Below are 14,460 nucleotides of genomic sequence, written 5' to 3' on the forward strand. Positions count from 1 at the left end.
AAATGAAACGATTGTCCGCGGTTCTGAAGTCACCATATATTAGCCATCACTCCTGGATAGTACAGTGGAAGCGTCCTTTTACTGCCGGCCCGTCGTCATCACATCGGGCTTGGTAACAGTGTGCCCAGTGACGACGCCTCACCGGTCGCAGCAGTATCGGGGCCGACAGCTGACCTCAGATCGTCTCAGTCACGATAGTGAGCCTCCCCTGGACGCCCATATGACCCGCTGACTGCACTCACATCCCCTGAATCCCAGCTCCAGACACGGAGAGGGGCAGCACCCGCCCCAGCTTAGGGTCACCCTTATTACCGGAGAGAGCAGCCGATACCATTCCGCTCTCTGTGACCACCTTACACGACTTGCATAAAACGGCTCCGAACAATATTGAAAATATACTGCCTGGCGACATCCGCGCAAGGCTGACTCGTCACCAAGCTGATACAAAACAGCTGAAAAACTCTGCCCTCTGTGCTCAGGGGACACTCCAGGACCCAGCCTGGACCGCCCCGCCCCATTCCATAGTACCTAGATGTGCGGCGTTCATCAGCCGTTGGCGTTTGCGGCTTCGATCTCCTTCCTGACGATGGCCTTGTACTCGTCAAAGCCACCCTCCAGTGCCTTCACAGTGCCGCCGGAGCAGACCCACAGCTCCTTGCAGACCATCCGGATCAGACGCTCGTCGTGGGAGACCAGGATCACGCCGCCCTGAGGGGGAGGAGGCGTCAGATGGGTATGGGGTACTGAGGTCACACCGTGTTATGTGTTTGTGGTGGGATGTGAGGGGGAGGGGACAGCGGGGCGTTAGTGGGTTTCTATGATTACGACGCCCTGTCTATGGTGGCGGCAATGAGAAGCGGGGGGAGAGAATGAGGTTCAGGGGGATAGTACGGGCACATACGTGTAGTATGGAAATAAGATAGAGAAAGCAATGGTTCATAAACACAACTACAAGCTCAGCATAAGAGAACTACAGCATAATATCGAATTCAGGAACTGGTTGAAGGACTAAGACAAACTGTCGCATGATCATAACAATGTGTTTATCAATGGATGGAAACCATTCGCCTCACAAGCAGCACCCAGTGCATAACTCACATTGAACCGGTTGATGGCGTGTCCGAGCGCCTCGATGGTCTCAATGTCCAGGTGGTTGGTAGGCTCGTCAAGGATGAAGAAGTTGGGCCGCGCCATGCAGATGGCTGCGAACGCCACTCTGGACTTCTGACCTCCCGACAGACTGCCCACCTGCGCGGAACAGAGCACGGAAGGAGTTAGCGGATGCGAACGCCATCCTAGACTTTCGACTTCCAGAGAAACTGCTAACCTGAACGGCACAGAACGGCGCAGGAACGGTCAGCTGTGACGAAAACAGAGACATACATAGGCGGAGTGAGCAGCTGCGCTGGAGCGAGGTGATGGCCTGAGGCTATGGACAGAGCCAGCCAGCCGCTCTCGACAAGTGGCGTATAATTGCGAAGACGTGTTCCGTGACATTTCAACGACAGGCGTAACACGGGCAAGATATACCGGACAACATAAAAGCGTGACATAAAACTATAAACATAAGGCATTGACGACTGAAACAATGTATGACATTACACTAGCTCGTGAAAACAGACCGCTGATCTCGGACCAAGCTTTGAGCTGTTTGAGATGTAGCTGAGAAGATTGGTCGCCCGATCCCGCACCGACCTCCTGCACCCCACACCTCGAATCCTGCACCCGCTAGCACCCAGTCAGGTCGGAGAGACAGGACGTTTGGTCCCGTACGTCTAGCTCACCTGTTGTGTGGCCAGGTCTCCGCTGACACCGAAGCTACCCAACTGCTGGCGGTACTCCTCGACGATGCGACCTGAGAATAGAGCCTTGCGTAGGTTAGATACATCAGAGCTTTGAAAAATGGCGTGGCGGATTGAAAATTACACAGGGATCTCACCCTTCCCAGTGAAATCTAGCATTGCTTGATGTACTCTCACACTTGGATATCATTCAAACTACACATTGCCAGCAGTAACCAATGTAGCGGTAACCCTGTAGCGGTAACCCTGTTAGAACAATGTTTTTTCACGGTCATAGCTCCATTATTTTTGTCTAAGACGAGCACAATCGTTCATATCTTTTTTCTGAACATTTGGGTCTACCAGAAATAAATGATAGTGTTCCAGCATTCATTTTAGGCTCAGTGACCTGACACATTCGGTCTAAGCTCAGTGGCCGCGCTCCCAGTGCACCCATCACCCTCCTCTCCTCTCTTACCGGGGAACCGGGCTGCCAGCAGCTGTATCGAGTTGACAGTCATGTCCAGCTGATCCACGTGATGCTGAGAGAAGAAGGCGATCTTCAGGTTGCGGTGCGCGTGTCGGATACCCGAGGTGGGCGTCAGCTCGTCCATCAGAATCTTCAGCAGCGTCGTCTTACCGGCGCCGTTCTCTCCCACCTGTGGGAGCGGGCAGGGAGGGGAGTCTGAGCTCACTGTCCTGCTCGGGAAGGGAAGAGAATACTAAGGGGCAAAAGTCTGGGAATAAGCTGTACATTTGTTGGATATCACAGAAATTGATCCGAAGCTTGAAGTCTGCCGATAGATCATTACCAAAAGTAGTTTAGAAGACCAGTCAAAAATCCAATCCCGGTGTAAAATCGTCCCAGTATCATGTCAATACTACCCATCCACATGTCTGACACAAAACGCATATACTCGAACAATATAAAAATATAGACGATACAGCAAATACTGTCGCGTACCGTTTTCTGCTCCCCATCGCCCCTCTCCCGCTGCCGCCCCGCCGACTCACAATACAGATGCGCGACTCCATGGCGGTGCTGAGGTCCACCTTGCGGAAGATGTACTTGTCGCCGGTCGGGTAGCGGAAGTCCACCTCGTCCAGCTGTAGGATCGGTGGGTGGAGCGGCTCCGTGGGCGGGAATTTCAGCACCACCTCACTCTCTGCCACCACAGGCACCAGCTCGGGGCTGTGAGGGGGGGGGGGAGGGGGAGGTCAGAGAAGGTTTCCTATCTGCCTTCCTGTAGGTCAGAGACCAGAGTAGGCCATCATGGGCTGTGAGGGGAAACACAAGGCCGCAGAGGACTGGCCAGATATTTAGCCAGTGTTGCTTTAACCATAAAGAGACAGCTCACCACGAGACAATCACAACTTGCAATCCGCGGCTATGAGTGGGTTTCGTTTCAGTCAAGGGGCACTCACAGTTTCTCCAGCATCTTGATCTTGCTCTGTACGAGCGAGGCCCGCTTGGCGTTGTAGCGGAACTTGTCGATAAACTCCTGTGCGTGTGCTCTGAACGCCATCTGTCGAACAGAACGAAAATAGGTGTAGAGCTCGGTGATGGCAGATAATAAGCGAAATACGAGAATACTCGTACGAAATACTCGAAATACGAAATACTCGTATATAGCGATCGAGTAACGGATCCAAAGCAACTGACAGGCATGAATGGAGGACATGTTCTAAATTGAATTCAAGGAAAAACTGAGCAGAGAATGAGTGACCTGAAGAAAAGCTACGGCTACGGACAAAGGCCACGGACAGAACATGGTTCAGAATTCAAGGTTACATGAGCACTGACAAGATACGAACATTCAAGAAAATGACTCGAGAATACGACTGGTATAATCATCGTTCACCACATTACCGCGCAGATATCATCACAGTAAATTACCAGCAAATCACCTCTCACTGAAATGAAAGTAATGAAATTGTCTACATAATAAGAGGCTCGCCGGAGTCTTCATGTAAAATTCAGAGTGATTACTCAGAGACCATATTATACCAGTCGACACCGTCTTACCTGAGCCTCATACTCCCTCTGCTGGTTTTTCATCTTCTCGGCCTTGGCCTTCACAAAATGGCCGTAATTGCCCCTGGAAGGAAGCGTGGGAGCATGATAATGGCGAAAGGAAACACAAGAAGCTTTGACACGGTGCACCAAACAGCCACAATTTCCATTCAAGCATCCGTGGAAGGCATTTAGCCGCAATAAGTTAGGGGTATTCTACAAAATTGAAAGCAGCTGGAGGATCAAAATGTTTTTGTTCCTGTCTATCGGTTACATACGGGAGCCATTGTATAAGTTATGTGTATTGTGTGTACTAGAATACGAATCTTACACAATCTGAAAATCCAATTACATTATTACTATGACTGCCAAGCCCCCACATTATACGAAACCCCTCCCTCCCACGACGCGTCTCACTTGTAGCAGTCGATTTTCTGTGTGTGCAGGAAGAGGATGTCGGTGGGCACCACCTCCAGGAACTGCCGGTCGTGCGATACCACCAGCAGCGTGCTCGGCCACGTCTGCAGGTAATCCTCCAGCCAGATGATGGCCTTCATGTCCAACATGTTCGTCGGCTCGTCAAGCAGCAGCAGGTCCGGCCTGAGGGAGGAGGCGGGGTAAAGTGTGTGTACATATATGTGAGTAGATCGAGCGGGGAGCAGAGTAGACTGGAGTAGACGAAATGCGAGAAATTTCGGAGCATACTGCTGATCATCTGCTGAGGCTGCGGCTGTTGCGGATACGTTGGCAAGGAACCAATTATGCTTTTATCTGCCACGCACATCATAATACAAAGGAGAATAGCAATTAAGCAGAGTTGCAAGCAACAAACCTAAACCTATTAATTGTATCATTGTTTACGAAATAGCTGAGTTAATGCAGTCACATAACGTCCCATCGTGGATGGAAAAAATTATATTGTACAGCAATGCATAATTAAATCTTCACGAACCCACAAGCCCACACATACAGTGCGCCCTCCACCGCCACTCACTGAGAGAACAGGGCGCGCGCCAGTGCCAGTCGCATCCTCCAGCCGCCGGAGAACTCCTTGGTGGGCCGTTTCTGCATGGCCGGGGTGAAGCCCAGACCTCGCAGGATGACGGCGGCCCGCGCCGGCGCCCGGTCGGCGTCCGACGCCTGGAGCTGGGCGTACACGGCCGACAGACGCTCTGACAGACCGGCGTCCTGGTGACTGGCGGTGGCGGGGAAAGGGGGAGGTTAGCTGTGCGGTTGGTGGAGGGAGGGGGGAACACTGACCTCACTTCCTTCATACCGTTGGCATATAAAAGGACTAGTGTGAAATATAGTTTACAATTTATGGTTTACAAGTACGGTTGAAATTGCATACGCACGTTAACTGGTTGGTAGAAGACACGGTTCCACCAGGCGTTTACCTCAATCCTTGATTTATGTACTTCGGGGAGAAAACTCATCACTATCAATGTCAAACTACAGGGACAGGTACCATAACAAACGGTAACATTGACTATAATTGTATTATAATCATAATTGCACACAACTTATCTCCGTATATCCCTCCCGGGCTCCCTCTCTCCCAGCCCACCACGCCCACCACCGCTCTCACCCGGAGTTGATTTTCGCTGTGAGCTCCTTCTCCTCCGTGAGCAGCGACTCTCGTGCCGTGTCACACTCGAGTACCGACTGGAGTGCCTCCGTGTCGTCTCCCGTCACCTCCTGCTCCACGTGTAGCACGCTGACGTGCGATGGGATCACCAGCTGACCGCTGAGGAGGGCAAGAAACGGGGAGGGCATGTCAGAGGTGCATCCGACTAAGTAAGTCGCGACTAACAGACGCGAGTAACAGCCTACGAGCTAACAGAGTAACGACTAACATATTTCCCCTAGCAGACGCGAGGGATGGTCTACTGGTCTGCTTTTACAAATATGAATAACAACATCGGTGGCGTTCTGTATCCAGATCGCGATCCCCGATCCCCCTCAATGATGATCACTTCCAGTAGTCATAGTGTCTGTTGGATTTCCCCTGAAGTTACAGTCTGAAGCACCACCGTGTCTGGCGATCCTCCCTCTCACGGGACTAGGCCGTCCGCCGGCCACTCACCTGGAGATCATACGCAGCATGGTGGTCTTCCCGAGTCCGTTCCGTCCGACGAACCCGTACCGGCGGCCGTACACCAGCGTGACGTCCGCTCCCGAGATGAGCACCCTGACGGCGAGGCGTGTGAATCAACCGGGGAGTCACCAAGGGAGTCAGCAGTCAGCATGAAGACAAATAAACAGGCACCAGGGTTGGCGCAACAATAACGAAAGGAAGCGTATTGTTGTATCCAAAAGCCGCTGAGTGACTTAATATGACGAGATGTGGGTAAAATGGCTTGAAATGCACAATGTATTAAGCTCAAACTTGCTACACCGATACTACGCCGGCCGCCTATCACAATTTCACAAATGTCTTATGGTTAGTTGAAATGTAAATGATTGCAAGACATGTTGCACGCGCTCCCTTGCACACATCGCTAACAAACAACTAGCCAGAACATGGCCAGAACACGAATCGCTCCCTCCACTCGAGGAACCGTCACACTTACACCAGGTGCCAATGTAGCCAGCACCTGCTCACGTTACTCACTTGTCTCCGATGGAGATGTCGAAGTTCTCGATGCGGATGTCCTTGCACATGTTGGCGCCGCGCGCCTCGGCCCGCACGTCACGCTTGGAGATGACCTGCGAGGCCGAGGCCGTCTTCTCGGCCAGCACGGCCGCCGGCGCCGGCGTGGCGTTCTGCTTCTCCAGCTTCTTCTTCCGCATCTCCTCCGCCTTCTCCAGCTTCTTGGTGTCGACACGCTGGAAGGGAAGGATGTGGAGGAGGGGGTGGTGAGATTAGCGGCACACGCATTCAGATTTCAGTGTGAGAGTGGTAAGAACCAGAACGATCAAGTTACCAATCAATATCACAGAACTAGTGTTGCTCTGTCTGCTGATTTTCTCATAGCTCTCATGAGTCTCAAACAAATGATTCGCGCAGGTGATGGCTGGTTATATAAAAAATAATTGTAAATGGGCAAAACACATATCCTGATCAGTGATCACATTTTTTCACTCTTCCCATCTGTACCGTCCTCCCCGTTCCGTACCGAGGCGACCTCCTTCTGTGCTAGCCAGATGCTGGGCATCTCGCCGGGTCCCTGGTCCCCGGCCATCGAGCCCAGGTGCACGGGCGCATCCAGGCGGCGCCGGTCGCCGTTCGCAGCGCCGCCCTGGTGGCCGTCGGGCGAACTGAGCTGCAGCTCGGCCATCACACGGTGGCACAGCCGCCTGTCGGAAGTGGTACGAGGGAAGAGTTATACAGAGAGGAAAGGGAGAGAAGTCGATAAGAGAACTGAGATGGGTTACTAACAAAAGGAGGGACTGTAGAACCTGAATGACTGGACAGTGATGGAGGTGAGGGGCAACGAGAAGGTACTGGAAATGTAGCGACAGGACTGTATGTTGTAACACCATCATTTCATTTACAATAGCTTTTACAATGTAAAGCTAAGCTCATGACATACTGTAATGACAGTCATCGGTTTTGGAAAATGGAAAGAAAATTAGCACTCCTGATAAATAGTGTTTGCTTTTTCAGCTTGATCCACTCAAATCCTATTCACTCTTTTGCCACTAGCTGTTTAAACGGTGATCATTTCCATTTCATTTTGGCACAACATATCATTCAGCCGTTTATGTGCTTGATGGACACACTATCAGAGAGGAGACCGCAGGGAGGGCGTCATTGATTCAGCTGGATTGTTCAGTGTTCACTCACCTGACGTCATCCTCGCTGTCATCGCCCGCCACCTGTTCCACAATGCCTCCAATGGCGTCATAGACGTCATCGCCTGTCTGGAACTCCTCAGCGGACTCCAGCACTCCTGGAGTGACATACGGGAAGGTGAGGGACTACCTAGTATCTGTACATAGTGCTACTCTTATCAGTTGCTGAAGTTCAAAGCACTCATTCAGTCAATGTAGCTATGGTGACTGGCCAGCATTAAACAGCATTAAAACTTTTCCTGAGGTAAGGTTATTAGACGTGAATTGTTGGCCTGATCTTGAGTGACCTGGGTCTGCAATTTTCGCGTGTGCAGATAAGATGCATGACCAGATTTCATAAAGTTCAAAAACTCGAACTTTATGGAGTGAACACTGAGTGGTTCCAAAGTTATCTTTCGGATCATTTTCAATACGTTCGGATGAGCTCGCCACAGAACGAACAGGTGACCTCCAAACCGATGAGAAACCCGATTGGAGTGTACCAAGGTACCTCGCTCGGACCTTTGTTGTACACCGTGTACTCGAACGACATCAGTTTGTACGTAGAGAGCGAGGTGACCATCGTTCAATACGCTGATGATACTCAGCTCCTCGTTACGGGCAGAAAAAGTGACATCGCATCACTGGTCCATCGCATGGAGTGTGCACTTAACACCCTGCATCGCTGGTTTATGCAAAACTCCTTGAAACTGAACTCCAGCAAGACGCAGCTTATAGTATTGGGTACGCGCCAAATGTTACGAGGTGTTCCGCCTGTTACCCTTACCGTGAGCGGCAGTACCATCCACGAGAGTGATCGCGTCAAAAACTTGGGCGTGGTAATGGACCGCACGCTGTCTTACGAGTACCATATAGATCAGCTTGTCGGACGATGTACTGGCCTTCTCATAGGTCTTAGTCATGCCAGATATAGAGTACCGAAAGAGACTCTCATCACTATTGTCAACGCATTGGTTCTGTCAACCGTGAGATATTGTATCAGTGTCTATGGTACTGCGGTCGCCAAAAACATGTCTCGTGTTCAAAAGGTGATTAACTTCGGTGCACGAGTTATTACGGGGCGGCGCAAGCATGACCGCGTGAGTGACGCACTCAGAACTCTCACCTGGCTCCCGGCTCGTGAACTGGTCACTTACCACACTCTGTGCCTACTCAAGCGCATGTTGGTGACCGGCGCTCCTCAGGATATCGCCGAGCAGCTCTCCACAGTAGGAGAGGGGAGAGAGCGCAACACACGGCAGGACGCAGACCTCGCTCTTCCACGGATAAGATCCGAGTCCGGCTGAAGGAGATTTTTGTACCGTGCTGTGTCGGCTTTCAATGCCCTGCCTCTCGCTGTCAGGGAGCAACCACCGGGCGCTTTTAAAAGGAATGTGAAACGGCGTCTGGGCCAATTTTAGAAAGTATGCGTGCTTGTGGGCTATGTATTTTTTTATGTGTGCTTGATTGCGTCACCATCCCCTTGTATTTACTTTTTCACCTCCTATGACACGAACTCAAGAATAGCCATGTTGTATGGATGGGTTCTTAAGTGTTCAATAAACAATAAACAATAAACAGATGTGCATAAAATGGCAGCACTCCGACCCCCCCCCAGACTGGAAAACATCCATACACTACGCCGGACGCACGTGAAACCCTCTTGCGCCGAAATTCAGCGTCAGCGATTTTGCGCAGAAGTTTCTGCATAATTTGCACTATTTTTTTGTGCGCCAAAATTAAAGGGACCCTCCCAACTTAACATTAGATTTGAGTTGAGATAGCCAAAATGGGGTCCCTGGCTCACAATTACCGGTTTCGGCACTCACAACATCGAGAAATGCCTTAAATCGGAAATATTGAATTTCAAAATTGCAGCATTTTGATTCAGAGGGGCTAATGCTTAGGAATACCCCTCTGAATGTGTGACGTCAGCGCAGATATCTAACGATTTTTAAATGTTTGACTAAAACGTTTTGTAGCACGCGGTGGTATATGCTGCTTTGCGCGCAAGAAATGCCGCACTTTCAAATAAAGTCGCTAGAAACAGCGGAGATCCCAAAAAAGTAAACAAAAGTAAAAGTCTAATATCTTGAAAACCGGTGAATATTTTTCGGTGAAATTTGGTAGATATTCGTTTTCGCTCTTTCTGAACCGAGCGACATCACTTTCATGCCAATTCATAAACTTTTTTGAAGGTGGGAGGGTCCCTTTAAGCCACTGGTACATAAAACATGATAAAGCACATGTGCACATCTACCGAACAAGGCTATATCAACCAGACAGAGCGTTCCGGGGCCTTGGATCCCCTCCCATGTTTGAGCGTCCGAATAAGTTTTTTAATTCCACCGAAACCCAATACTTCAATACGCGGTACGCTTAGCGCACTGTAGCGTCGTGCCGTGGAACAAGGTCGGAGCCGGAAATTTCGGAGCCACAAAAATCGACGGAGCGGTGTGTTCGAGGGTGGCGGGAGCCAGCGAGGGCCGGGCAGTGGAGCAGCACATGCTCCGGCAGCCGGCACATTAGACTCTTCTCGGCACAAAGGCAGAGCGCCGCGGGGCACCGCTTATCTGGGCACTGCTGGCACGCCGCGGAGTGGAGACAGCCGATTCAGTGCACATACTGGAGCGAGCGGCCCCAGTGACCCGCCCTAATCTGGTGCACCGAAACGGCATCCACTCGGTCCTCTCCGGGGATAGGGAGCGGCGGCGTGCTCCCGAGGAGTGGCTTGAACAGTGACTTGGACCAGTTGTCGCGCCATTGATGCGAGGCCGCACAACGAACCGCCCTGGTCAGCGAGCGGGCGTTTGAGGGCAGGGCGGCCGAGGCAGCCGCTTGTTTCGCCAGGTCGTCCGCGCTCTGCTCTCATTTCCCTCGATACCGCACCCACTGCAGTAGTTAACGACGCTCGGCGATGAACGATGTTCAACAAGGCTTTCCATGCCTATCTCCACGCCAAGGGTTAAGGCCTCACCAAGGCGACCGCTGCTCTACCGAGTAGGATCAGGGTGGCTCGCAATTCAGAGCACACAACAACTGGGTCGGAGACGTCTCGTCCTGAAACAAAACCTTTCAATAGCCAACCGCAGGGCAAATCTGCTGCTAGATTGACCAGCGCACAGACCCAATTCAGTGACCGTCTTTCAACCAAAAATTATGAGGCCCCCCTGCACCAAAAATTCAGCCACTGCCATGCACTGAATTCTGCACATGCGAGGTAACTCCGGACATGCACTGAATTTTTCAGAGTGATCCCACCACTACACCAGACATTTTCGAGCATATGTATTTTTCAGTCTGCCTGCCTGGTGGTCAGTCTGCCTTGGTGGAAGTTGAAAAATCATCATTAGCAATGAGATTAGGAACACCCCAATAAAACAAAATAAATTAACTAGGTACCTTACCACCTCTGGCCACAAGCTCGCTGAACCAGCTGTTTCTAATTGTTACCGTAACTTTCCGCAAACATGCCCCACATGTGCATGCATATTTGTATTCATACATACCTTCCACATACTGGAAGAGATCATCATCCATGTGCGGGAATGCATCCCGAACAAGTTGGGCAGCCATCACTCCTGAAAATAAAAAAATCTTGTTTTAACACATTATGTACAAACCATGGTACAAACTGCACGCGCCGTAACAAAAAAGGTCAGCCCTTTGCACCAGGGCTGCGGAGTCGGAGTCGGAGTCGGTCGGAGTCGACAGTTGTGACCGGAGTCGGAGTCGGAGTCGATTTTAGAAACCCGAGCCGGAGTCGGAGTCGGAGCCACCGAAAATCTGTCGACTCCGCAGCCCTGCTAGGTCTGCGGAGTCGGAGTCGGGAGTTGGAGTCGGTCGGAGTCGACAATTCTGCCCGGAGTCGGAGTCGGAGTCGGAGCTGGTTTTTGAAAGCCGGAGTCGGAGTCGGAGTCGGAGTCGCCGAAAATCCATCGACTCCGCAGCCCTGCTTTGCACAGCTCAAAACCAATTATTGTTGTCATGATGTCTATGTACCTGTTAGCCAGTCGCCAGTTGTTTAAGGACCTGCGTATTGAACGAAGAATCGCCCCAGAAAAATGACCAAGCGGATAAAAGGGCGCACAATGAACAATGCCTTGTGGCTAAGCCCACCGCCGAGGCTGGAGCGCGACTTCTCACAGCGCTTACAGCTCTGACGAATCTCGCACTCAGCGGCCGGATCCCGGAATTCGCTCTGCGGGCCTTCTTCGGTGCCTCCTTGGTAGCGCTGCGGAAGAAAACGGGAGGCCTGCGGCCGATTGCCATCGGTAGCGTCTTCAGGCGAATTGCTGCTAAAGTGGCAGCCAACAGTGTGTCCAGACGCATCGGGACCGAGCTGAGACCCATCCAACTTGGGGTTGCAACGCGCAATGGGTGCGAAGCTGCTGTTCACGCTGTTCGAGCCTTTGTGAAGCACGCCGTAAGCTCAGCCCAGCCCACGGCCATCATCAAACTTGACGTCAGCAACGCCTTCAACTCCGTAAGGCGGGACACCATGCTCGAAACCGCCCGCGCCAGAGTACCTTCCATCTACCCGCTCATCTGGCAAGCATATGCAACTGCGTCACCGCTATACATCGGAGATTCGAAGGTCTGGTCCCGCACTGGAATCCAGCAAGGAGACCCTCTGAGCTCTCTTCTCTTCTCCATGGCCATTGACGACATATCACAGGGTATCGACTCTGACCTGAACGTATGGTACCTGGATGACGGCACAGTGGGAGGACCACTCGATCAGGTTACCAGCAACATTGGACGCATCAAGGAACAACTTGCCGATAAAGGACTGCAGGTCAATGGCAGTAAGTGCGAGCTGGTTCTGCTGGGAGCCGACAGAGAGGTTTGGCAGCCAGATGCGCTGCTCAGACTAACAGAGCTATTGCCTGACATCCGTCTGACGCGTCCCGAGGAACTACAGCTCCTTGGCGCACCAATCTGCGACGATCAAGTGAAGGCACAGCTCTTGACCGGGAAGCAGCTCGTCAACAAACTCGTGAGCCGAGTGCAGTGTCTCGAAGAAGCGCATCATGCATTCTATCTCCTGAAAAATTATGTGTGCGCACCACGTCTCCTGTACCTTCTCCGCAGCGCTCCTGCATTTCGTAGTGCAACAATCCTCTCAGAAATTGACGAGCTTGTTCGGCAAGGCATCACGGCTGTCACAAACGTGGCACTGCAAGGTGAATCATGGCGACAGGCTACTCTACCTGTGAGTCTGGGTGGACTTGGAATCCGGAGGGTCTCTGACTTAGCTCTTCCAGCATATATTGCATCGCTAAGATCCTCCGCTCCCCTGATCATGGACATCATCCCCAGCATGGCAGAGAGCATCGATCGGCTCGAGACATCGTTGCACCAACGGTGGAAAGTGGAGACTGGGCTCGAGCTCCCGGACGCCTCCGAACAGGGACGGCAGCGCGTTTGGGATCTAACCGCGGCAGCCGCTGAAGCTGCGAAGCTGCTCGAGGCTAGTCCCGATGACAGACACCGTGCCCGACTTCACGCAGCAGCGCAGTCGCACTCCGGTGCATGGCTGAACGCACTGCCTGTGCCCAGTCTCGGAACACTTCTCGACCATGAAACTCTCAGAGTAGCTGTTGCTCTTCGAGTCGGCGCTCCGGTATGTGCTCCTCACCGCTGCCGGTGCGGATCCACCGTCGACACCCTGGGGCTGCACTCGCTGTCTTGCCAACTGAGTGCGGGCCGTCTGCCGCGACACTCCGCGCTGAATGATGTCATAAAACGCGCCCTGCACAGCGCAGGCATGCCATCAGTGCTGGAACCAACAGGCCTTGATCGCGGCGACGGCCGGCGCCCGGATGGGATGACCACCTTCCCCTTCACCGAAGGCAAGTGCCTTATATGGGATAGCACCTGCGTCGATACATACGCCAGCTACATCATCGGTAAATCGGCGGTCCATGCAGGAGCTGCAGCAGAAGCCGCCGAAAGCCGGAAGAGGCGCCGCTATGGAGCGCTGGAAAGGCGTTTCAAGTTCCAGCCCATCGCCGTCGAAACGAGTGGCTCACTGGGACAGTCCACTGTCCAGTTCTTGAAGGACGTAGGTCGGCGAATAGCACGTGAAAGCGGCGACAGGAGGGCTACAGAGTACCTCTTTCAGCGAGTGTCGCTTGCCGTGCTCCGTGGTAACGCCACGTCACTTCTCATGGGAGCAGCCCACACAACTGGAAGCAGCATTGAACCCAACGACAAGGACGACACCAATTGGCAAGCTGGGGGCAGTGAAAACTCGTGTGAATCGAGAAACAGGAACGACCACGAATGCTTACTCGATACGCATGACGACAAAGGCTCCGATATTGCTGTGAACGACCTCGCCACGATCCAAACAGATACCGAAACCCCTTCTCTGATGATAGAGACGGAGCAGCTTCCTAGGTCGACAGACCTTCTGAAAAAGTATCGCGAGCTCTATCAGGAAATGCGGGCACAGTTTATTGCCCAGGGCCTGGACCGTGACCCTATGTCTGACCCTGAACTAGCGAGATACCTGTCTCGTGGGGGCAAAGGGAGCAAATAGGGGAATGGATATGGGAGCGTTTTTTTTTTTTTACTGCACTGTGTACAATGCGTGACCTGTCAAGTATGTGTTTGAATATAACATTTAAAGCGGATAAAAAGGAAATAAATATAAAATACCTATCCTCCCCACACTGCGCCTCTCGCTTAGCCGGCGTGAAAACCAAACAACGTTTACTTGACACATAAAATGTTTTAAGTCGCAAATGACGTCATAAATATCATACAGATAAATTTTTTTAATGCAAGGTCAGTTTTTAACAGCAGAAATCTTATACTTATCATAGGCTTAATTCATTTTTTGAATTTCATTCATGAAAATAAAAGCTTTCCGTAGTTATT

At 51.8% G+C, this 14,460-nt stretch overlaps 1 protein-coding gene across 4 annotated transcripts; it reads right to left on the reverse strand.

Annotated features, from left to right (window-relative positions):
* Nucleotides 1-16: 16 nt before the first annotated feature.
* Nucleotides 17-14,284, reverse strand: LOC122391059 (ATP-binding cassette sub-family F member 3-like). Of its 4 annotated transcripts, none has more exons than XM_043384596.1 (16): nt 14,239-14,284; nt 11,082-11,153; nt 7,586-7,691; nt 6,915-7,095; nt 6,410-6,624; nt 5,882-5,986; nt 5,384-5,542; nt 4,790-4,990; nt 4,213-4,395; nt 3,808-3,880; nt 3,207-3,307; nt 2,796-2,973; nt 2,260-2,440; nt 1,785-1,855; nt 1,099-1,248; nt 17-708 (listed from the first exon to the last, which is right to left on the reverse strand). In XM_043384596.1, exons 2-16 carry the CDS (start codon nt 11,146-11,148, stop codon nt 547-549), a joined length of 2,133 nt encoding a protein of 710 aa, XP_043240531.1. In that variant the 5' UTR covers nt 11,149-11,153; nt 14,239-14,284; the 3' UTR covers nt 17-546. The 4 variants fall into 4 exon arrangements, with proteins under 4 accessions (XP_043240531.1, XP_043240530.1, XP_043240532.1 ...); XM_043384595.1 differs by lacking the exon at nt 14,239-14,284 and adding an exon at nt 13,869-14,069; XM_043384597.1 differs by lacking the exon at nt 14,239-14,284 and adding an exon at nt 13,988-13,992.
* Nucleotides 14,285-14,460: the final 176 nt, after the last annotated feature.

The sequence above is a fragment of the Amphibalanus amphitrite genome, unplaced genomic scaffold (genome assembly GCF_019059575.1).
Source record: "Amphibalanus amphitrite isolate SeventyFive unplaced genomic scaffold, NRLGWU_Aamphi_draft 000420F_arrow, whole genome shotgun sequence".
In the NCBI taxonomy this organism is placed as follows: Eukaryota; Metazoa; Arthropoda; class Thecostraca; order Balanomorpha; family Balanidae; genus Amphibalanus; species Amphibalanus amphitrite.